General features: G+C 39.4%; 5 protein-coding genes and 1 pseudogene across 8 annotated transcripts; 2 read left to right on the forward strand and 4 right to left on the reverse strand.

Moving 5' to 3' along the window:
- The first annotated feature begins 1,509 nt into the window (after positions 1–1,509).
- Positions 1,510–3,747, forward strand: LOC105456106 (acyl-CoA dehydrogenase family member 9, mitochondrial). Its single transcript, XM_011699916.1, has one exon. It carries the CDS (start codon positions 1,585–1,587, stop codon positions 3,469–3,471), a length of 1,887 nt encoding a protein of 628 aa, XP_011698218.1. The 5' UTR covers positions 1,510–1,584; the 3' UTR covers positions 3,472–3,747.
- Positions 3,748–3,763: 16 nt separating this feature from the next.
- LOC105456107 (programmed cell death protein 2-like) lies at positions 3,764–6,578 on the reverse strand. 2 transcript variants are annotated; one of them, XM_011699918.1, is made up of 4 exons: positions 5,930–6,578; positions 5,083–5,516; positions 4,546–4,992; positions 3,764–4,431 (listed from the first exon to the last, which is right to left on the reverse strand). In XM_011699918.1, exons 1-4 carry the CDS (start codon positions 6,038–6,040, stop codon positions 4,167–4,169), a joined length of 1,257 nt encoding a protein of 418 aa, XP_011698220.1. In that variant the 5' UTR covers positions 6,041–6,578; the 3' UTR covers positions 3,764–4,166. The 2 variants fall into 2 exon arrangements, with proteins under 2 accessions (XP_011698220.1, XP_011698219.1); XM_011699917.1 differs by having other exon boundaries at positions 5,077–5,516.
- Positions 6,579–6,671: 93 nt separating this feature from the next.
- Positions 6,672–9,242, reverse strand: LOC105456108 (protein fuzzy homolog). Its single transcript, XM_011699920.1, has 5 exons — positions 8,314–9,242; positions 7,795–8,187; positions 7,523–7,720; positions 7,175–7,374; positions 6,672–7,095 (listed from the first exon to the last, which is right to left on the reverse strand). The coding sequence occupies exons 1-5, from the start codon at positions 8,389–8,391 to the stop codon at positions 6,726–6,728; spliced, it is 1,239 nt and encodes a 412-aa protein (XP_011698222.1). The 5' UTR covers positions 8,392–9,242; the 3' UTR covers positions 6,672–6,725.
- Positions 9,243–9,501: 259 nt separating this feature from the next.
- LOC105456109 (RNA-binding protein Rsf1) lies at positions 9,502–12,023 on the forward strand. 2 transcript variants are annotated; one of them, XM_011699921.1, is made up of 3 exons: positions 9,502–9,670; positions 10,531–11,124; positions 11,905–12,023. In XM_011699921.1, the coding sequence occupies exons 2-3, from the start codon at positions 10,538–10,540 to the stop codon at positions 11,930–11,932; spliced, it is 615 nt and encodes a 204-aa protein (XP_011698223.1). In that variant the 5' UTR covers positions 9,502–9,670; positions 10,531–10,537; the 3' UTR covers positions 11,933–12,023. The 2 variants fall into 2 exon arrangements, with proteins under 2 accessions (XP_011698223.1, XP_011698224.1); XM_011699922.1 differs by having other exon boundaries at positions 10,534–11,124.
- Positions 12,024–13,871: 1,848 nt separating this feature from the next.
- Positions 13,872–18,722, reverse strand: LOC105456110 (centromere/kinetochore protein zw10 homolog). Of its 2 annotated transcripts, XM_011699924.1 has the most exons (11): positions 18,191–18,722; positions 17,453–17,880; positions 16,810–17,012; positions 15,908–16,709; positions 15,689–15,837; positions 15,501–15,604; positions 15,206–15,381; positions 14,919–15,125; positions 14,708–14,845; positions 14,496–14,629; positions 13,872–14,272 (listed from the first exon to the last, which is right to left on the reverse strand). In XM_011699924.1, exons 2-11 carry the CDS (start codon positions 17,487–17,489, stop codon positions 14,060–14,062), a joined length of 2,163 nt encoding a protein of 720 aa, XP_011698226.1. In that variant the 5' UTR covers positions 17,490–17,880; positions 18,191–18,722; the 3' UTR covers positions 13,872–14,059. The 2 variants fall into 2 exon arrangements, with proteins under 2 accessions (XP_011698226.1, XP_011698225.1); XM_011699923.1 differs by having other exon boundaries at positions 17,453–18,722.
- A 17-nt stretch (positions 18,723–18,739) lies between these two features.
- On the reverse strand, positions 18,740–22,699 carry LOC105456114 (annotated as a pseudogene).
- Positions 22,700–22,713: the final 14 nt, after the last annotated feature.

The following is a 22,713-nucleotide window of genomic DNA, read 5'->3' on the forward strand; positions in this document are numbered from 1 at the left end:
GTACATGTATAAAAAATTTCTGCTTATTAGATTACATAAACGATAGATAAACGAAATTCAAATTACACAATTTTTAAATTAACTTTTTGTTGGGTTGCACAAATTATGCAAGAAAATTCCAAGAACAAATAAATACTAATATATTTATATATTATGATTTTTTATATTATATTAAAATTTATCGACAAAAAATTAAAATACGCGCTAAGAATCTATGTCTATATAAAGTTTCTTATACTTATAAAACGAGGTAATGAAACTAAGAAAATAGACGAATAAGAAACTATAAATTACTTCAAGTAATTGATAATTTTTTAATTTACTTCCTACACATTGCATGTCGGAAAATTCCACGTTCCCACGTCAAAGAAATTCTGACAGCTAAAGCACAAATAAATATTTAATTTTTTGATGAGAAAAATGTACGCTGCATTAGAATTAATTTATGCTTGTAAAAATTTTTGCTTGTGAAAAAATCTAGAAAAATATGTTGTTGGAATCGTTTTGCAAGTTAAATTTAAAAAGTTAATATTAATTAATCGTACAAAGCGTGCAATATATAATTTGAATAATGAATTTACAGGGGTCGGTCGTATTTAAAATAATATTATTTTAAATATGCGTATTTTAAATAACAAAAAGTAAAAGAGTTATTTAATATTTATTATTTTAAATAGCTTTTTCTGATCTATTTTATATTTTTCATTTTAAATAAGTCGTTACTGAAATCTATTTTATATTTGTTATTTTAAATAGGTTATATAAGTTACTTTACTGAACTTCTGCATAGTATTTATTATTCTAAATAATTTCTTCTGATCTATATTATTTCTTTAATATTTTAAATATGTTTTTGAGATCTATTTTATATTTTTCATTTTAAATAAGTCGTATCAGGTTTGTCATTGGCCCCTGCGATATTTTATTTTAAATAAGTTTCTGGAATCTATTTTATATTTGTTATTTTAAATAATATATTATTGTATCAGTAATTATTTTACCGACCCCTGTGAATTTAATTTAATTTAACTCGTGTGTGTCAAAGCTTATTTAAAATTAATGAAAATAGTAGAATAACTTCTTTTGCATGGAGATTTGTTTTAGAGAAAAGTATAATTATTTGAAAAAATTAAATATATTAGTTCTTTAGAAATAAACATATAGGGTAACTGTCCCTATTAGTGTGCCCTGAACCTTAGTGTGCTTTTATATTTAAATAAGTCATAAAAATAAACTGGTACAAATATATAGACAAAGTATTTTTTTTTATTAAGTTAAAGTATTAACTTTATAGAAAAAAAATACTTTGTCTATTTATTTGTACCAGTTTATTTTTATGACTTATTTAAATATAAAAGCACACTAATATAATAGGTTCAGGGCACACTAATAGGGACAGTTACCCTACTTTATCAGCCGAGTATTTTATCCATTGAGTCTGCGGAATAGTACCGAACTCGTTAACCATAACGCCACCAGATGCCACTAACGACCCTAACCTCCATGCATCCGCGGTGACCGCGGTGTGCACGGATCTTCCGTTTCGAAAGAGTTGTGAAAAGGTTATCCGGAGGCGCGACAACGATGCTGGCACGTCGACTTCTGTGCAGGAGGCAATTGTGGCATGCCTCGTGCGTCTGCACGCCGGTCCGGCACACGCAGAGCCAGCACGTCGGCCAGCATGCCCTGGACACGATTAACCTCGAAACGCGGCTGCCGGCCCCGCTCAAGAAGGAGCCGCAACGCAAGCCGTTCGCCAAGAATCTGTTCCTCGCCGCGTTCGATCACGAGTTCCTGTACTACCCGGAGCCGCAGACCAAGGACAGGCATACGCGTTTCTTCGAGTGGGTCCAGCCGATCGAGAAGTACATGTCGGAGTGTCTGGACGATCCGGAGGGCGTCCGGCGGGAGGACATTCTGTCTCACCTGCGTGAACTGGGCGTCTTTCGGGCGTGCGTGGACGAGCAGTATCTCGGCCTGGGCCTGAACCACTCGGAGTCGGCCAAGCTGGTGGAGGTGCTCAGCTTATTCCCCTGGCTGGGGTGCTACATTGTCAAGAATCACATCGTGCCCGTCCAGATCATCTCCACGCTGGGCTCGGCCGAGCAGAAGGCCAAGTACCTGCCGAGGATAGCGACCGGCGAGCTCGTTCCCACGGTGTGCTTCACCGAGCCCGGAAGCGGAGTGAACATGCACAACCTCAGCAGCACGGCCGTCCAGTCGGACTGCAGCACGTACTGGACGCTGAACGGCGAGAAGGCGTTCGTGGTCAACGGGCACGACGCCAATCTGTTCGTCGTCCTGACCCACACCGGCCATCCCCACGCGATCGCCAAGACGCAGAGCTCTCTGTGCGTGTTTCTGGTGGAGCGCGACTTCGGCGGCGTCACGAGCGAGGTCAAGAGTCTGGTCGGGCTGCGAGACAGTCCGGTCAGCACGGTTATTTTTCAGGACACCAAAGTACCGTGGGAGAACCTCTTGGGTGACGCGAAGTCCGGAATGAGTATACTGATAGACGTGCTCGCTCCCGGGAATAGAAACCTCGCCCCGCAGGCGGTCGGCGCGTTGAAGGCTTTCACGAGGGTACTGACGAGGCACGTGTTGCAGAGGAAGCATCTGGATCAAAACATGCACGAGTGCGAGAGCGTTCAGGAGGTGATCGGTAAGATGGCGAGTTCCCTGTACGGCATGGAGAGCATGCTGTACTACACCGCCGGCATGATGGACACGTTCGAGAATCAGGATTGCGCGCTCGAGAAGGCCATGGCGGAGGCGTACTGCACCAGCGAGTGCGTCGCGCACATTTACGAGGGGCTGCAGCTCATCGGGGCGCAGAGTTACCTGAGGGACAGTCCGTATATACAAACCCTGGAAGACGCGCTGTCGTACACCCTGTTCGACGGCAGCAGCTTCGACTCGAACACGTACATAGCTCTACTTGGCCTGCAGCACACGGGCAAGAATCTGCGCGATCACATATTCAAGCTGCGGAATCCCTTCAATTTTCCCGAGTACATATTCAAGTGGATGATGGGCAACGACTATCGACTGTCGCTTAAACTCGCCGAGCACGTGCACCCGTCCTTGGCAACAGGTAGCACACAACTGGAGAAGTGCATCACCAGGCTCAAGACCGTCTCGGTGCTGTTGCTGGAACGCCACTCCAGGAATGTGCCTGAGCGGCAAATGGAGCTGCGTCGACTCGGCGAAATGGCGACGAGAACGTTCGCGCTGACCACCGTTCTCTCGCGCGCCTCCCGGGCGTACTGCATCGGCATGAGGAACCACGATCACGATCGGCATCTGGCCGACAGCTTCGCGATTCTCTGCATAGACAGGGTGCAGGTTCTCGCCGACGAGATCGCGGCAGGGGAGTGGAACAACGGCGACAAGTTCAACAAGACCGTCGCCGAAGTTATGTACAGCAAAAAGGATTATTTCGCCGAACATCCGTTGAATAGAACCTACTAAACTAAATTCGACGGATTCGGTTGAACTTTATACGTGTGCGTATACAATAGACAGAAGAGACATGAAAAGAGTTGCTCTTGAAACACATTTGCTTAATTTGACCAATGTATTTAAATCGCGTAAGCAACCTCGATATGTAGCTGGTCTCACGTTTCGAATCTGTATCTCACCTGTAAATTATTTCTAAACTATTTTTTTTTTTTTTAATGTACAATTAAGGTAGTCGTTGTAAGTAAACTGTAAAAATGTATAATATATCTGAATTAACTCCGAGAACAAGGGATACACGTAATTTTCCACCGAGGTTTCTGTATTTATACGTATTAGTAGCAATTGTACAGTTGTATTTTACACTGTACTTATATACTAAGATCGAGATGAAAAGTAAAATAAATGCTCTTACTCGGATTCTCTTCTAAAAGATATTCCTAAAATCTTTTTTTTTTTTTCAATTGCGAATCACATGTCGCTTAATGTAGCTCGAGATAACGTTTTTGTAACGCCTTTACTATTATCAACCATCGCTCGCTACATAGGACTTTTTGATGTGTACATGAAGAGGTGGACGGTATTTTTCTACAGAAGTAACATGACTAGTCGTCCTAGACGCGTAAATATGAAATTCTATATAGGATCACTGGAAGAACCTTGGCTTCACTCGTAACTTTTCTTATTAATATTTCTTTTCTTTACAACTATAGTCTTTCAGCTTGAACAACGACATGCTCTTCCCGATACGAATCGGTCGCGGACCAACAGCTTCTAACGCAAGTGTATATTAAAACAGTGCCGAACTCGATCTGGAAACTCCGCTCGCCTCGTGGATTCAGTATTAATTTCGGTATGATCGTCGGCAAAACCTGCAGCTCAAAAGTCATCTCGTCGCCGCAATGCCGACATTTGCCGATACAACCGCTCAGCGGATATAACAGTAACGGTGCAGAATTGTCCCTCGAATAGCTAAAAAGTAAAACTCATATATGTAAGAATAAAATAGAAATGAATAAAAAGAATATATACATTCTTTTTATTCTATATTTTAGACATAAGAAACATCGCTAAAGAGATTTTTACCGTAACAGCTGTCCAGGATTCCTCTGTATTCTGCAAAGGAAGTTGTGGAACATCTCGTCGCCGTGCTTAGGAATGCTTTTCTCATACTTTTCCACGTCCGTTTCGATGGTCTTAGGATTGCCAGAATCTGGCGTGAACTTGGTCGACGGGTCCGGATTGCTGTGCTGGTACTCGACCAACAGGTCTCGAACGTGCTGCGACACGTCCATGCTGCAGTCCTCCTCGTCGACCGAGAGAAATATTTCGACGAACGAGTACTTGGCCTCCGCGTTCGTGATTTGCAACGGCGTTACCTCGTGCAGTAAACTAACTAGATCACATTGCGGTCGCGTGGGAGTGTCGATGCACACGACCTCGCTCTCGTCCCCGTCGATCTCTGCCGAGGCTTGAGGGGAATCTAAACGACCCACGGCACCACCGCTGATCGGCGAGTCCACGCTGGCTGGACTGTAACGTTCGGAAGAGACAAGAGAAGAAATTTACATACAGGTATACTATTTGCTCGTAAATAAGATTGATTTTAATACACACACAAACCTATTTGCATTCGGATCATCCACGCGCAGGACGGACAACTCCTCCCGTATATCCTGGTCTATTTCTTTATGCAGGGAAAAGTGAAACTGTAACGGATCATTCTCTAACATATTATTCCCATTCTGTTCCGATGCATTGTCATTTACATTGTCCCCCCAGTCGTCCGCGTCCGCCAACCAAGCCGTCGTGGATGGCACGTTGACGCTCCCAGAGTCCGGCGTAGTCGTCTTGGCCTCATCCTCCAGATGCTGTATTCTCAAGCATGTCCAGCTCTCGTTTTGATTCCAGCAATTCGAGTTGATACACGCGAATATGTATAGCGTCCGATGGTACTTTGAGTTATCTAACGGTGCGTACAGTTGCAGCGCCAAGAGCTGATACAAGCCACAGAGTCTGCATTGTGGTGACGATAATGTATTCTTCCCATAACAGTTCTAGAAGCAACGAACATTATATATATTAATTATTATACGCATGATCATGTATACCTCGAGCAAAATAGCCACGTTAAGTAATGTCGGTTAAAATATTGATGAAATTATTTTAACTACAATTAACAGATGTTTTACAACCATAATTAACAGAGAAAAATAACGTGAAAAATATTAAATAATAATTTTCCATGATGGCAGAATATTTCATACATCATTTCATATTTATTAATATTTCACATGTCGTTCGTGTGAATATCGCGTGCTTTGTTAAATCGTAATATTCTCATGCTTATTCTTCTGCTGAATTTTTGACGTGCGATATACAGCAGAGCGACCTAATAAAAAAATTAGGAATCGCGACGGGGGAGACGCTGGTCTCCCGCGAATACCGAGGCCTCTCGTTCCCTACTCACTGGATGCCCGCCGATCTTGTTCGTCGTGAAGTTGAGCAGGGACCGGTGCTTGTCGGCAACGTACTCGTCCTCGTATCCCAGATACACCTTCGTACAGTTGTCGCAAGCCATTTAATATGTCACTCGATCGTAGCTCTACATTGGAAGACCACGAAACGCGGTGCGGAGGAACACCTGTACTTTTCGTTTCCACTTACGACCGGGACAGCTGACACGCATCAGTAACGCTCGACGCGTGCGCCTTTGTCGGCTCGCGCGTCTCCCTTATCGATTTTTTCGAGCCTACCAACAGCAGTCGGAACACCACTAGAATATTCTCTCGTTTCCATGCGACTCGAGAGAAGCCGCCGCGCCCGCCCTGGAACAGAATTAACGCGTGAACGGAGCACACGTGCGCGTGTCGTGCTAAAAAAAAAAAAAAAACCGATTGTCCCAGCTTTGCACCTCCTGTAGCTAGAGCGAAACAGATCTATGTCTGAATAACGGTAATAGAAAGAGAAGAGAGAAACGCAGTGTAGAAAGCGCAATTTAAACAAAGTTTTAAATCTGTAACTGCAGGTTTCGTTCTCAACAACTGTACTTAACATCTTCTTTCTCAAGAAGAAAAAAAAGATAATGGATTTACATACGTCTTGCGAAAAATAAGAATGTACATGCTTAAGTAACGCTTCGGCATTTCTCTGTGTTTGTAATATTTTCTCTCTCTCTCTCTGCTAAAAAGAAGGGATAAATACATATCAAATTAGAATATAAAACAGTAGATTTTATTTTATAAATATATAAAAAGAAATGGAAGTCACCAATATATCTGCTTATCGCTAAATATCATTTTTACTATTTTCTGACTAATCAGTCTCATGGTATGGGTAGGCACTACAGACGTGTACAAAACGCAAAGTATATTGTCACCATGTTTCACAGCATGACATTTGTGATATTCGGAACACAGGTACGTTTCCTTCGCACCGACGAATTTCCAGGTGCTCGCGGTTAGCGTCTCGTCGTTGCTCTCCTCGTGCTCGATCGACAGCGCGAACGTTTCGACCGCTTGGTGATAAAACGTTCGCAGAATGTCTAATCTGTGCGAGCCTGTCGCGCGATTTTTCGCGCACTGGGAGTTCCTGCCAAGTACGAATTTTTCTATCTTGTAATTTGCCAGCAGAAATCTGAAATGTTCATAGAACGTTGTAATAATCAGTCACACAAAATAGCTGTGCAGCTGAATAACTTTCTTGTCCCAATTACCCAAGTGTTTCGCTGTCTAAAGACACCGACGTAGGTAGGTTTCGCGGATAGCACTGTTCAACCGAATTCAATCCTTCCATACTGTTTTTCCAGCATTGCACAGCAAATCTCTCGATTTCTATTAATTCTGGACTCGGTCCACATAATGCCAGAACTTCCACGTGATTAATTAGAGTTACAGACACCAATCGGAAAGCCACCTAAACAGAATATTATATATTGAAGTTACAGAAATTATACATAATCATTCACTCTTCAGTTTGTCTCTTAAGAAATCTCTTAAGATATCTCTTAAGAAATTTCAGAAATTAAATAAGATACACGCATACATTTCTTTGAAATACTTACGTTTGGACTTTTACAAGGTAAAAACACGGGAATGTCTCGCGTGGTGCAAACACTCTCTGAAGTGATCGCTATTGTCAGTAATTTTCTTTCCACAGGATCCAGCGACCACCAGCCTTCCGTGGCAGCTGCCACGCAACCGTGCACCAAAATACATCCGTACATCGAGTTCAGACATTCCATAAATCCCTCTAAACAGGTCTTGAACGCGTGCTTATTGAGTATCGCGTGTAATTTTACATTTACGCCGCGTCTACGCAAGAAAATCTCAGTACCTGAAGCAAGTGACTTTCCGAAGATATGATGCATTCTGTCATATTGATCATATCGGTTTTCGTCGAGATTTTGTCCCCAATGTCCAAGCAGTCCATTAGTCTGTCGATAATAGGACTGCAGAGACGCATGTCTTTCTTGAGCCTCTCCATATTCTTGGTATTCTTTATCTCGTCGATACCGGTGAAGAGGACCATTGCGCCGAAAGTGGCGTCCAGGAACTTGTCCAGCACGTATTTTGTCACTCCGCTCGCAATCGCTATCAGTATGATACACTGCTCGAATTCCTTCCACGCCACCGTCACGTCCGGCAGATCCGTAGTCAGGAGAGTGATGTCCTGTGATTTTAAGAACATGTGAACTCCATTGAGGGATGCGATCTTCGAAAATGTCATCTGCAAATAATTTTCAACTCATGAAATATCTGATTTCTTTACGAAGGAGCATTGCTCTTACTTCTTTTTAAACATATTTAACTGAAAATAAAATCAAACTTATTTATTCTCTATGTGCACGCATACCGTGTCACTGTCCCCCTTTTGGCGTGAGAACAAAGGAATTCCTCCGGAAGAGGTCAAGCACATAACGTGCGCTGACATTCTCGCTCAGGCTCGAATATTGCTTTAACACTCCAGTAGGTATTGCTGTTACGTTCTCGAGTGCTTTGAGATTGCGATAAAGAAAAATGTAGGCCTAAAAATCAGCGATCTACGCTGCAGTGATTACACGCTGTCGTAACGTTCAACAGACGATACTTTATGTATGATAGATTCGTTGTAATTTTCTATGAATTTTTCATATTTTTACTGGCAATTACAAGATAGAAAAATTTGTGCTTGGCAGGAACTTTCAATGCGCCGAAAATCGTGTGACAGAATATATATATTGATGTGAGAATTTTCAATATTACGACATCACTCAGAGTCGACACCAAGTTGACGAAGCGCAGTTTGACAGTCGATCAGCTGTTTGATGGAGGATCTGAGGCTTTTTTTCCATAGTTTAGGAAGATTCAGGCTGAATTCACCTGAGTGCCTTTAACTACTTAATAGACATTAATCAAATTAAATTTAACTTTCTCTTCTTTTCGTTAATATTTCTCAAATTTCATTAAGCTCATTCTTAAACCGATTTCCTTCAACGACAGTTGTTTGACACAAAACTTCCTCTCGTTTTTTTATTTAATTAGGATTTGACAATCTTATTGTCTTAAACTTAGATTCCTTCATTAGCATAATTATTGACACAAAATTATTGACTTCCTTTTTCTCTGGTAACTTCATTAGGCTCCTCGGCAAACTTAGATCTCTTTCAACGTCTTTCACGTTTCCCTCTTAATTGTATCAATTTGTATAAAAAGTGCAGAGGATCAGGAGAAGCTAAGCTAAACAAAAAAGAAAACAAACTGAATCGGATGAAAGGGGTTAGGGGCAGTTTCGTACTTTTTTTCGCGCTGGCAGAGCCACGACGTACGAAAATTAGTTAAGTCGGGTACACGGTGATATCGCAATTGGACTTTAGTTCGCGGTTGCAGGCTGGCGATTGGCCATCCCCCCCCTCCCACCCTTCAGTGTTGCGCGGCTGCCACCGCGCGAGCTTCACGCCGTGGTTCGAAGTTTCCCTTCTACCCGATCCTCGAGCGTCCGTGGCGGCGTCTGGGTTGGAGACCGCGAGTGCGACCGACATGATTTTCTGTGCGCTGTGAACCCCGGTGAGTCCGCTCCTATCGATTGCGCGGCCGCACGGCGTGCACGTTCCCTACGACCGAGGACATCCGTCTCCTTCCTACCCGTCTCCCCCGTCGGCGATCTGACGCCGATTGGCGACGAGAGCAACCCCAATATCGTGAGAGACCAGCGGGCGACCACGAGCGACGGAGTGAGTAGGCACCGCAGCGGGGGCAGCTTTCGAACCCGTTGGCGCGTAAACCCGCTTCGCCGCCGCGCTGTTTACACCTCGCGTCCCGCCGACGCGCGTTCACGCGACGCCGGCCGTTTCACCCTCGCCGCCGCGCGCGAACCGGGCCCGTTTCGCCCGCGCGACGTCCGGCGGGCCCGGGACCCCGGCCGCGCGGCGTCGCTTCGCCGCCGCGTCTCTCGCCGCCGATTGACAAAAATACCGCCATGGCCGCGCGCTGGCTGCAACCCGCGATATCATTTTGTCACCGCGCACCACGTATCTCTCGCGCACCGCGATCCCCGACGGCGGCCCGCGCGCGACGCCGAGGGTCACGCGCGCGAGGAAGCGCGATTCGCGGATACCTGCTTCTGAAAAAGCCGCGGAGCGTCTCTGCGCTTATGTCGAAGTTGCTCGAAGCTCGCTGGCATTGTTGTGGAGACAAAGAGCGACTCTCCATGACTCGGCTCGCACAAAAGGCGCATGTTATGAATACAATTATGCGTCCTTGATTGTTCCTATCCGGTTCCGCTTATCCGAGCCCGACTTGTTATTCCACTTGGCATAAAAGCGATATTTTGCCCGCGCGTCGTTTTAAACGTTTGAATAACGCCGTACAAGTGATGCAATTAATTTTAACACGAGTCCCAATTAAGCTCTTTGTCCAAATTGAATAAAATGGTACATGAAATTTATTGCTAACGTCATTCGACTCGATTGAAAGTCAATCGAGTAATATTGGCGCTGAAAAATTCCAAGATGGCATTTAGAAATTATTCCATTTCCATATTTCGAGAAGAAAAATTGTCATGTCATTTTAATATCTTGCCTTTTTTTTTTAGCAGCAAGATGACGCCGGAAGGATATACGCGCGTTTACGTGGGCGGGTTGAACGAGAGCATCAAGAAGGAGGATCTGCAGGTGGAGTTTGAGAAGTACGGCAAGCTGAACAAGGTGTGGGTGGCGTTCAACCCGCCGGGCTTCGCGTTCATCGAGTTCTTCAACATGAACGAGGCCGAGCTGGCGTGCTGCAACCTGAACGGCATGGAGATCATGGGTGCGAAGTTGAGAGTGGAGATATCGCGGGGTAGGGGCCGCGGTGGCGGTAGGGGCGGTGGCTCGGGTGGTTTCCGCGGGAGTCGCGGGGTTGGCGGTAGGGACTTCGGCTCACGGGGCGGCACCACCGCGGGTTACCGCGGCAGTACTTACGGGGATTACGGAGGCAGCTATTATACAGGCAGGGGTGGCGGAAGTAGGGGCAGAGGTCGTTACGGAGAAGACTATATGTTCAATCGCAGCAGCGGGTATGTTACGCGCGACGGATATACGCAGGACGTCTACGGTGGTAGTAGCGGGGACACCGGCGCCGACTACTACACCGGGAAGGACACGAGCACAGCGAGGTATCGAAGCCGCTCTCCCGCCGGCCGTGGCAGGTATTGACGAGTACCCATCATCTAAATCATCTAAATTGATATTGACCTCGTGTCACGTTTGTTAGCGAGTTTTTTTTTCCCCTAGCTCAAACGTACAATAACATTTTGTAGGAATTTGGAAAGATACGATCGGAATTTGATTAGATTGCAATTCTCTAGATAGTAGATTTCCGTTAAGAGGCATCTCGCGACGTGTGTTGCGATCCTACGATCTTCGTGATCGCGCACGGATGATTGCAACGTAAAAAAAATGAATATTTGAGTTTTATTTTTGAAAAATTCGTATCGTTTAAAAGACTTTTGGAGGAAGGCTATTGAAATGAAAGGAAATTTTTAACGACGGTATTTTAACGACGAGAGGTTCTAAGAATATTAACTATTGTGATAAATGGAAAAATAGTCTGATCACGTGTTGGTATAAAAAAAAAAGACACGAGATATAACAAGAGTTGTGTGTGTCTGAAAGAGTTGTCTAACTCAAGGCAAAAAATCCTAAATGGATTAATTTACGGAAAAACAATTTACGATGCGATTCCGCATTTTACGCGAACACAACGTTGCTTTCGGCCTATTACATAAACTATATACGGAAGGAATTCTACAAAATTGCATAAAAAGATTTTTATGTGCATGAGAATCCGTTGATATCATTAAATAATGGCAAATTCATTTAAATTGCATGCACAAAAAATATCAAGCTACTGATCGGCTCTCAGTCAAATGGGAGTCCAAAGGGGGCGAAGTAATGTGACAAACTGTTTTGCACTTCCATGTTCACAGTCATCGTCATCTACGTGAATGCACATAAAAGAACTACGCTGCGTCTTGCCAATCTGAACTGCGGGCCACTCAGCCACCCGCCTTCGACGACTTCATTTCTGTCCAATCTACACAGCGACCTGTATATAAACAAGAACTACCATTGCAGTTTGCGCTGTGCAATGTTTTCCGAGCATTGTACCACTCCCATACAACCCGTGGTCGCTGCTACGGAGAACGTTTTCTATGATTAACAGAACACTCGAAAGTTCCCTCGTAAAAAAAAAAAAAAAAGCAAGCATTCTTCGCGTAAAAAACGCGCGAAGTCAAAAACACAAATCGCGAAGTCCGAACGATTAATATTTGAAGATGTAATTAATAATATAGGGGCTGTAACCTATAGAGACTAGCACTATTTACAATCATCATTTTTACTTTCGACTCAAAAACCTTACTGCGAGTTGTTTTCTTAGAGATCTCTCCTTTCTTTTTACACACGTTTTTAGATGCGATAGGATTTTTGTGGTCCTCGGTTTACGGATTATAGAGATTTCGAGATTCATTTGCATACATATAATCTCACGACCGTTTAAAATAATAGCATCTCGTAATTTTGTTGATTTGCTTGGCTTAGCGCTACTATTTCCACTATTTCCAGCTTTCCGATAAGTTCTAAGAGACTGCGGTACGACACGGTCCATAATCTTGTGAATATCATTCTCACGTATTTAGATAGAAACGTGTGCTCGCTTAAACGTTCTATGAATGGTAAACGATTTTATATGGAATCGGAAAGGAGACGGTAAATCGCGCGCGCAATACACTAGCCAAATGCAAACTGCTGCTCGCATATAACAAGCTAATATAATTTATTGTGCAAGCGAAGAAAGGCAAGGTCGCACCTTGAGAACTTCGACGCACAAACAACAAGATCAAAATCTTGCGAGGCTTAAAGCGATCGCATCCACAAGACATATAGCTTCCACACTTCGGTTTTGTGATATATACGTGCGGAAACAGTACTGCATTTGGAAAGAGACGTCCGAGCATCCACTTTTGTCATTTCAGATGCTCGTAAATAAGAAAGTGATAAAAAAAAAAAATAGTGATGTATCTCCACTGTAAGATGGAATTGGAAATTGATATATTAAACGATTTGCGCTCACTACTGACCGCCACCCTCTGCCTGCCTGTCTGCCTGCTTAACTGACTTGACTTGACTGATTATTTTATCACAGTTTATTATGATAACGTAATCTAAAATGTTTTTTTTTTTCGTCACTGCGAACAAATTTTTTTTACTAAATACGGTTGCTTAATTTATCTATACTTCTACGATACCACTTACAGGCTAATTTCAGTACTATTAGATACGTTACTCTTTACGTAATATTGCGTTTGCGCTGACTTACTTCGTGCATTTTACTACTTTAATCGACTTTTTGACAAAAAAAAAAGAGAATTTCTCGGAATTTGTCGCTTTAAACCCGACACAAAATCTGGACATACGCAAATTTATTATTATAAGTTGAAAGCATTCACGTAAGTATCTCGACAAAAAAGAAATTAACTTATATCAAATATTAATATAGCTATAATTTACTTAACATCGAAAATTAAAGACTAAGCTCTTATACGATTTTTATTAATAGAAAATTAGATTGTAAGATTTTTTTGGGGGAGAGAGAAAGAGAGAAGCGTATTCCCTGAATCTGATATTTTTTCGATGTTAAGTTGATCTTGATGCTTAACTCAATTTTTTCTTAAAAACCATTTAAGATTAATTTTAAAAATTATTCTTTTGATTATGAACCTAGAATTCAATTTTTATTAATATTTTATAATTTTAATTACTAATTTTATTTTATTAATATTTACAATTTTCTACGCAATCAAAGTTCCATTCATAATAATTTAATCGATTAGAACATAAACTTTTTAATGTCATCTTATATATATGCATATAAAATTCGCAATAAACAGAGGTATAGTATTTTTTTCTTTTTATTTTTAATACGTGTGTTTATACAAAAAGTATGTAAAATTATATGACTATCTTTTCTCTAGACAGTTTTCTTAGGCTGTTTTGCACATTCAGTTTTAATACGTGTGATACATACTTAATTATTCATTCGTCGTTTACATATATTTGAAAATGTAATTTTACATTTTTTTTTTATCTTATAGAAGCTAAGAGATTAGATCTTCTATCCGTATTCTGGAATAGTGCCCGGATCAGTTGTTTGACTTGTGGAGCAGTGAACTCATGTGCTAATGGCCCTTTCCCATTTCCCCATCTAATTTCGATTTCTTTCAGTGACGCGCCAAGTAACTTGATCAATTCCAAAAACTTTCCCCACTTCCGTACATGCTGTTGAATCTGTTGATCCTATGAAGTGAAAATGCCAATTAATACGCATCTGTCTCATCAAACGGAATAATGTTTTTATGGCTTAATTTTTGCAGGAACCACTTGGAACGCTACTATCTCGAACAACTTTTTATCATATCAAATGTACATGACATTAGATGCAATAAAAAATTTGTCATATAAACTTCTCGTGCATATACTTCATCTTTTTGTATGTTTTTTTTTTGCATTATATACTTACAGGAAATATTTGCGGCGTTCGTTTTACAACCATATTAAATAAAGTTACCAACTCTGTCGCAACATCGATCGGAATATCTTCGGCTGATATGACTTTCGTCAACAAATCGTCAATCATAGAATTCGTTATACATCCTAAAATATTCAAAAAAAAAATTTAAATTAAAATATAACTTGTGAAGTGAAAAGACTCTAATGAATAAAGAAACTGACCAACGGCTTTACAGTAGATATTTATAGGCAACACATCTAACCAAACGGTTTTCAATAATTCCAATTGTCTGATGCATTGTCTTAGTGCACGTTCGGTGTTGGGATCTAACTGAGGCGTTTGGCTTAGTCCAGAGAAACCTAATTATAAACATAACAAATTTTAGCGAAATTTACTTCAATTTTATTGGTAGCTGACAAGTGAATTACAAACCTGAATCTTTGATGATGTCGAAGATAATATTTCTTTGATATTTCATGTGGTCTAGAAAGTATTGCGACCCGACGTCTCGAAGTATCATGATCTGATCCGCGAATGTCAGGTTCAATTTTTGTACAATTTTCGAAAATCTGTCTCTATATTCGTGGGCCAATGTAAGCAGATGGTGAGCGAGATACGTACAATTATTGTGAAACAGAGCTAAACATAATTATAATAATTATGTAATATTAATTTTATTCGGGCCAGAATTAGTTCATTTTTCTGTCACATGTTCTTACCAACTTGCTGCGGTATCGTTTCCAAGAACTTTTTATGATGTTCGGGTACCAAACCGGCGTACATTTCGAATACGTTTCTGCATGTGTAAAATAATCTAATGGCGCAAGCATCCGAACTATCACACGCCTCGTCCAGTATTGTTCTCGCTAATTCTAGCGTTTCTTGTGCACTTTTGCTAAAATCCATTTGGTAATATTTATGTTTAGTGTCATGGAATTACAAATAGAACGCCAGATTGCCCAAATCTGAATTCAAATTCAAATTTTCGTACATGTAAAATTAATTGAATTGTACCTTATTTGACATTTTGGTAGATGAAACGACACATCGCTTAACTTCTTTTCAATGGATAAATCACAACCGTTCTCAAACGCTTTATTTATAAGTTTAGGCGGTTCCTACAGCAGAACAAGATATGTAATTGGAGGTCAAATGCTCTTATTTTATTTATTATTTTAATAGAACAATAGTCAAGCGAATACCTGCGGCTCGTAACGAACAGAATCATGCAAGTCTTTCCTCATTATGTTTCTAGCTTTGGCCAGTAAATCCTGACATATCCTATTAATGAAGAGTTTATCAATGTTGTTCGTGTATTCTGACAAGAAGAGCTGGTCCTCGGAAAGGAATCCTGAAATTTTACGTCGTTTAATATTTTGTACTACAAAGTGAACACTTACGAATAGTTAAGACATACGTACCAATTTCTACCAAGTAGTTTTGAAACTCGTTAATCATTTCGACCACAGGCTCGAAGTTCTTCAGATCCGCGTTAGAAGTAGGAATGGTGTGGGAGATGCAATCTGCTATCAAGGGACGCGACAACTGTTCCAGCAGATGCGGCTGCAATCTTCTCAGGAAGGTTTCGTTATCCACGACTAGGCTTAAATGTTGATGGAGAAACTTGAAGAGCAACTTCAAGTTGTACAGCACACCTTTGTAACACGGCGTCTTGTTCTTCTCCAATATCTCGACGGTGAACACTCGCTCCTTGACGACGTATACCGAACACTGGTCGTAAATGATGGGCTTGATCATAATGTCCATCAGTTTTGTGGAAAATACTTCTAATTCAGTTTCGAGATGATCCATAACGTGCAGCCCCTGCATCAATTCCTGTATGTCGTCGTACTTGCTTTTAACGGTGACGGAGTTGACTGTTTTGTCCTCCTTCACGTCGTGGCTCCAGCAGATTCGATCGTGCAGAAGGCTGGAAGCTTCCATCAAGCACGAACGGTAGAGATTGCAGTACTCGTCCTTGATCGCCGCGTATATCTCGAGATCGTGCAGGAGGTTGTGAGGATTGTACAGCAGAGACTGCATCTCCTGCAGAGTCCTGGCAGTGTCGACGTACTGCTTCTCCTCCTGTGTCTTCTTTATAGATTTTATGCACTTGTGCAGGCTTATCAGCTGATGGGACAGTTGCAGGCTGATGTTGGACTCCTTCAACGCCTGGGAGAGTGTCTTCAACTCCTTCGTCGAACCAGACAGCTCTATTTTGACCTATATAATAAATGTATTATATTAAAATACATTTTATTACGTTAGTGATAATTCAAACGTCTGCTGTAGTGTGACAGGTAGTGCTTGAGGTAGAACATACTTGATCATTTATTCTGCTCTGCAAAATACCTATCTCCTCCAGCAGCTGCTCCGTCTTTTTAACCAGGTGTACGTCTCTTGTCAACTTTGCACTGAACTCAACGTAATTGTCGTCCATGAAGTCTTTAACTTCATATTCTAATTTCGTTATTTCCTTCTGTATCTCAGAAATGTTTTTATAAAGATTTACCTTCTCAAGTTTACCTGCGTGGCAAGAGATATTGCTTGATTACATTTTCTGTTATAAATTTCGTGCATAGCTGATCCGAATACATAGTTTACAAAGGCTACGATATTTCTGGCTGCAAAAAATCTGTTTTAATCCACACACAGCATAAAATATTACAAAAATATTTCCAAAATTCTTGCATTTCATGTCAGATTTGAAATATTTCTGAAGTATGAATATGTCCTAGGAAATCAGAGTTTTTGAATATTTCTTACAATATTTGTACATTTCTAGAATATTTATGTGAAATATTTTAATATAATAATTTAAAATGTTTCACAAATGTTTACGAGATATATAATTAAAATATTTCAAAAAATGATTTCATGCTGCGTGGGAAATTCATAACCATAGAGATGCATTCGGTATCAATGATTGTCCAATTCAAAATAAAACGTGTGATAATAAATATTACCTGCTGTAGCTAGCACGTCCGCTACAAACGAAGTCATGTTGTACGAGAAACCCGGTACGGAATGTAAATAATAGGCTAAGATTCAGGCGTCTCTTCCGTAATCAAGTATATATACACTGATATACACCTAAAAACGCTCAGATCCAAAATTGCACCAGATCGACGACTATAACCTTAACTAGCTGTGCCAGATTTCACAGATTTTGTGCGATTGTTATCAGTTTTCAATCTTGTCATTATTGGTTTTGTTCGACGAAAAACGAAGATTAACTTAAGAAAATAGAAGCGAGTTTGCCAGGTTCAATTACTGAACTACATTAATACAGCTGGAACGGGCGCAAGCATCTCGTACTATTTACTAACCTCACTAACCGTTTTCCGTCAATCAGCGTTCAGACTTCAGCGTTCAGGTGTCAAAGCGCCGGTATCTGCATGAGGATCCAACCGCAGTGGCGCGAATATATGCAAAATATATGGAAACATAAATATAAATTTGAGACCTTTTACGGTCACGGCTGAATATTGGTGCCTAATATAAATTCTATATAAACTTTTAAATGTCCATTATTCAGCCATTTAAAGTGCAAGCCGAATCAACGTCGGACTTGCAACGCAATCATTACTATAGTTGAAGATGGAATAGTGAGATCACAATTGATGATTTTCAATTCTTAATAATCCGATGCGAATAAGCATTTAAAACATTGCGATGAAATTATTGCAAGAAATATTACTTACCTCAGCCGAAGTTTGAATATTATCACATGCCGAAAATTCGAGAAGTCCCAGATTCGAAGAAAAAGAATTGATTCGGTGCGCAGTTTATAATGGATTTAAAAATTTATATAAAAATATTAGGTACCAAGATCCAATCGTAACTGTAGAAGGCGCTCTGAAATTTATTTGTAATATTCACTTACACAATCTAGTTCGAATTAATTTATTTTATAGAAACATTACAATTGGTTTTCTTTGGCAGATGAGGCAGAGGCACAGAGTACATAGCATCATTGAAACTGCATTCTCGATTCACAAAACTTGTTTTTATAACTATAGGTAAATAAAATTTTAGCTAATTAATTAGGCAATCGACGTATTTCCTGATGTCGTAATGTAAAATATGTGCATACAAAATACTACTTGATTCTATTTCATTACACATTATAATGCGTAAGATTTAAATTACCCTATGCGTAAATTTTCATTTTCTAATTGGCATATAATTTTCAATGTTACTTTTGTAGAAAAAAAATTAAATTTGAATATAAAATGTGTAATTAAAACAAATTTCATCAAATCATTTTATTCTTTCACCTGCACTTTAACGCAATTTTTGAAAAGATAACTTTCTCAAGATCATATATGGTTTACATCTAAACTTAAAATTCTATACTCTTTCAGCGAGAAAAAGTTATCGGTCTGTATGTATGAGATATAAGTGAGGAGAGGAGAGGAAATGACGCGTTGCGTCATTCACTAGCTGTCAGTAGTAAGCAGCGTCGAGAGGAAAGAGGCGAAACAGACGAGTTTTTCATCCGACCCGATAACTTTCTCTCGCTAAATTATAAACAAATACGTTAGATAAGTTAGATCTAACATCAGTCGTTACATTTTTTTTTTTTGAATGGATGTGTGTAAATAAGCAGTGAGATATATACATACTATATGTCTCACTGATAAAAATGTATATATCTATATATGTATATATAAATATCTATGTATGTGTATATATCTTACTAATAAGAAGTCCCTTCTGTGATTTATGTGCTACAAATTATTCGCGAAGAAAATTAACTATAAATGGCACTGAATAGAAAATGATCGCTCTAACAAGGATAAAGCATATTTTTTAATTTTCTTTGTTTTTAGCTTTAGGCACCTTCTTTAGTTTCCATTGAGAAACTATATAATATCGCTAATGTTTCGTTTTTTGCATTTTCGTATTTTTACCGTTAATTTTGAGGGTTTATTTTCCTTTAGTTAACTGAACAAGATTGTCTACTTTCCTCCAGAGAGTCTTCTACAGGTGTCTCTCATGACTCAGGAAAATTCAACAAGTAGCAGTGAAGGTTCGTACGGAAGTCGATGTCGCCATGGCCGATCATAGTGCCACTGTAAACAAAAGATATATGACTATTAGCTCTTCAATCATAAACAGAAAAACACAGCTGTTTCAGGTGCAAAAGGAATTAACAAACATACAAATTATAATAAATATGATGTAATATGTAATTTTAAGAGATTGGGATGACGCTCCTTGAGAGAGCAATGGACTCACAATTAACGAGTTTTAGATTCTTTATTGACTTTATTCTATAAACAGATTTTATCTATTTTAAATTTGCACTCTGCGGAAAGCGCGACAGGACATGCATTTTAAGAGAAAGTGTAACGCACACATACACGTACCAATTCCAATTATCTTCGAATTCTATTTCTCGTAGATTCTTGCAGTCAGCAAGGGCATTAATACCTTGCGATGTAAGAGCGTACGGCAGCCATAAATTTATACTTTCCAAATCTGGACACGAGTTTCTCAATTCCATTGCAATTTCGTCCATTTGCAATAGATTCGGATGGTCCAGTTTCATCATGCCTCCTAAGCGTAAATGACGCATCCGTAGATTTCTTTGCAGTATCGTGCAAAGAGTTCGAGTTTCTATACATGTTCTGTATAGATCTAAACGCTCGAGGAGCTCCAGATTTTCGAGATGTGAGAATCCCTTGTTTGTTATTAATTGACAATCACGTAGACCCAACTCTAAAAAGAAATTTATACACGTACTGATCATAAACAATTCACTTATAATCGTAATAATCATTTATATATGTCATTTGCATACATACCTTCTAAATTTCTGCATATTCTCGAAATTTTAAACAATGTGATGTCGTCGAGTAGTATATGATAATTTAATCATAAGTGTGTTAAGAGATTACCGCAGGTATCAAAGAATTTTGTTAAATGTGAAATAAAAATTAGGCAATTTGAAAGATCCAAGCGTTGTAAATATTTAAATCTGGGTGCTAAGTAATTAAACTCTTTTGAAGTAATAAAATTCCAAAACGGTTTCAAATTCACATTTGTGTAAAGCCTAGGATCCTTTACTAAATTATTGAACCGTTTGTCCACGCTGCTTACACAGCATAACGACTTCAAGTCTAAGTTTCTTAATATCTTTATTATTACTTCGTCCTGCAAGATAAAATATGAATTTTAATAAATGAGATAACATTACAATATCATTATGTGTGAGAAAGAATTCTTAGTATACTTTACAGGAAACTTAGAAAGACTATAAGATGATAGCTTCTTAGATCTGTCTGAAGAGAGTTTGCTGTCCTTCATCAACTTTGAAAGTTTATCCGATGAAGAACGTCGCATACTGTTAGACCCCTCTTTAAGATATCTTACATCGCTACAAAAAAAATTAACATTAGTACATATAAACTTATTTTCATTATTAAGAGAATAAAAAAAGAACAAATATTAATATTGATAAATTGTAATACCTTTCACACATAATGCAATGTTTTTTCAATGTCTTTTTAAGATGGATTATATCCGACTGTGCATTTTTATAATCTGGTGTTAAATTATGGATGTCCTTGTGGCAAGGATACTTGGGGTTAAAGCTTTTTAATAGATTAGTAAAACTTTGTTCGTGGGATTGATCTTTAGGAAAGATCAAGTCTGATGTACCAATAAGCATCACAGCATCTAGCTTTGTACAACAATCGAATGAGTGTTCGTAGTTAAATTCTAGTCTGAGTATTTTTGTCCTAAAGTTGCATGGTTGTAAAGGCGGAGAAAATATCCGCTTTTTCTTTCGTTCCGTGGTATTCTGTGATGTGAAAGAAATCTGAGTTGGTCCATTCCACAATAAAAATCATCGATTTTTAGGATCTAGAGCCCAAATTCGAATTACTGTCCCAGGATAATATATTTCGTATATAGAAACTCTAATTGGATATACAGCTTCATAATACTCAATATCTTCAAAATAGAAAAAAAACAATTATAATTTCTCCTGTCAACAGAGATGTATCTTCTTTTACAATCTCTTATTTATCACAATTCAAATATTACGTACCAATATATTCTTCGCTCACAATATCTGTATTATTCTGTGGTATGTAATCAATTGATCTTGAGGGTGCTTCTTCCCATCTGCAGACTACACGATTATCATCCCATCTGGGTTTGTAAATCCAGCCAATTCTCTATATTAAAAAATAAACCAGAAAAATATCAAATATAAAATTTTGTAGTATTAGATTGCTATTATTGGAAATAGGATGTTGCATGATAAAGCAAATAAGATAAATATTGTCTCTGTGTGAGTAATCATGTTGTAGGGTACCAGTTCTATACTTTCATTATATTTATTTATTATCAGTTTTAATTTTCGTGACAGTCAAGTGAGTCCACTCATGATAGTCACGAAAATTTGCCTTTGACCAGTCCTATTTAATAATACTTCGTCGGTTTTCTTTTATGAAAAGCATTGCTTGAACAGTTACAAATAAAGAAATGAGATAATTATTTCAGAAAAGTTGATAGTTTTCTATAGGACAATAACAGATGATGCAAGAAAATATATATATCTGCATGTCAAAAAACTTTGGAACATAATTAGGTAGCCCAATTATAGTTGTAAAATTGTAAAGATTTTTAGTACATCTGGCACCATACTGAGAACTAAAGCTGCGAATATTTTTCACAAATTGTTCGACAAAGTCAACATAATTCTCATTGTCTATGGGAATCAAATCTCGCTTACAGGGTGGATTGCCATCGTACGTTACGCGTATAAGCTCAGACATTATATTTCGGCTCTGAAAGAAAATAAAAGATATGTAAATTAATATACATACTTTTCTTAAGTCTATATTAAACTGCTGCATTTTAATAATATATAACTGTAATTATATTATAAAAATCATACATTGATTGAGCGTGAAGTGGTAAAAGTTCTTCTTTTGCAAAGTCCCTTATTAAAAAAAGGGAGGCCCATCAATCACTTAAATTTATACGGCCAACATCAAGCATAATTATTTAGTTTAGCACGGTAAAGCCATGCATGGTCTAATGCGTGGGGTCTACCACGCACGTGGAAAAATGTAAAGCAGTAAGACATAAGCAGTAAGTAAATTGGTCAATCACAGTAGAGAACGTAAAGATTGCCTTAAATTTTCTACTGTGATTAGCCGATTTGCTTACTGCTTACGTTGCTTTACGTTTTTCTATGTGCCATGAG

The sequence above is a fragment of the Wasmannia auropunctata genome, unplaced genomic scaffold (genome assembly GCF_000956235.1).
Source record: "Wasmannia auropunctata unplaced genomic scaffold, wasmannia.A_1.0 LD335767.1, whole genome shotgun sequence".
In the NCBI taxonomy this organism is placed as follows: domain Eukaryota; kingdom Metazoa; phylum Arthropoda; class Insecta; order Hymenoptera; family Formicidae; genus Wasmannia; species Wasmannia auropunctata.

Excerpts from the sequence above, each read along its gene's own strand:
- LOC105456106 (XM_011699916.1), top strand. The coding sequence starts at position 1,585 with ATGCTGGCACGTCGACTTCTGTGCAGGAGGCAATTGTGGCATGCCTCG.
- LOC105456108 (XM_011699920.1), bottom strand. The coding sequence starts at position 8,391 with ATGTCAGCGCACGTTATGTGCTTGACCTCTTCCGGAGGAATTCCTTTG. Across the intron at positions 7,375-7,522 it reads TACCTTGTAAAAGTCCAAAC|GTGGCTTTCCGATTGGTGTC; the intron begins GTAAGTATTTCA and ends TATTCTGTTTAG. Across the intron at positions 7,096-7,174 it reads TTAGACAGCGAAACACTTGG|ATTTCTGCTGGCAAATTACA; the intron begins GTAATTGGGACA and ends TGAACATTTCAG.
- LOC105456110 (XM_011699924.1), bottom strand. The coding sequence starts at position 17,489 with ATGACTTCGTTTGTAGCGGACGTGCTAGCTACAGCAG. Across the intron at positions 16,710-16,809 it reads AGAGCAGAATAAATGATCAA|GTCAAAATAGAGCTGTCTGG; the intron begins GTATGTTCTACC and ends TTTATTATATAG. Across the intron at positions 15,605-15,688 it reads CTGTTCGTTACGAGCCGCAG|GAACCGCCTAAACTTATAAA; the intron begins GTATTCGCTTGA and ends GTTCTGCTGTAG.
- LOC105456109 (XM_011699921.1), top strand. The coding sequence starts at position 10,538 with ATGACGCCGGAAGGATATACGCGCGTTTACGTGGGCGGGTTGAACGAG. Across the intron at positions 11,125-11,904 it reads TCTCCCGCCGGCCGTGGCAG|TCATCGTCATCTACGTGAAT; the intron begins GTATTGACGAGT and ends CCATGTTCACAG.
- LOC105456107 (XM_011699917.1), bottom strand. The coding sequence starts at position 6,040 with ATGGCTTGCGACAACTGTACGAAGGTGTATCTGGGATACGAGGACGAG. Across the intron at positions 4,993-5,076 it reads CCGAATGCAAATAGGTTTGT|TCCAGCCAGCGTGGACTCGC; the intron begins GTGTGTATTAAA and ends CGAACGTTACAG. Across the intron at positions 4,432-4,545 it reads AATCCTGGACAGCTGTTACG|CTATTCGAGGGACAATTCTG; the intron begins GTAAAAATCTCT and ends TTTACTTTTTAG.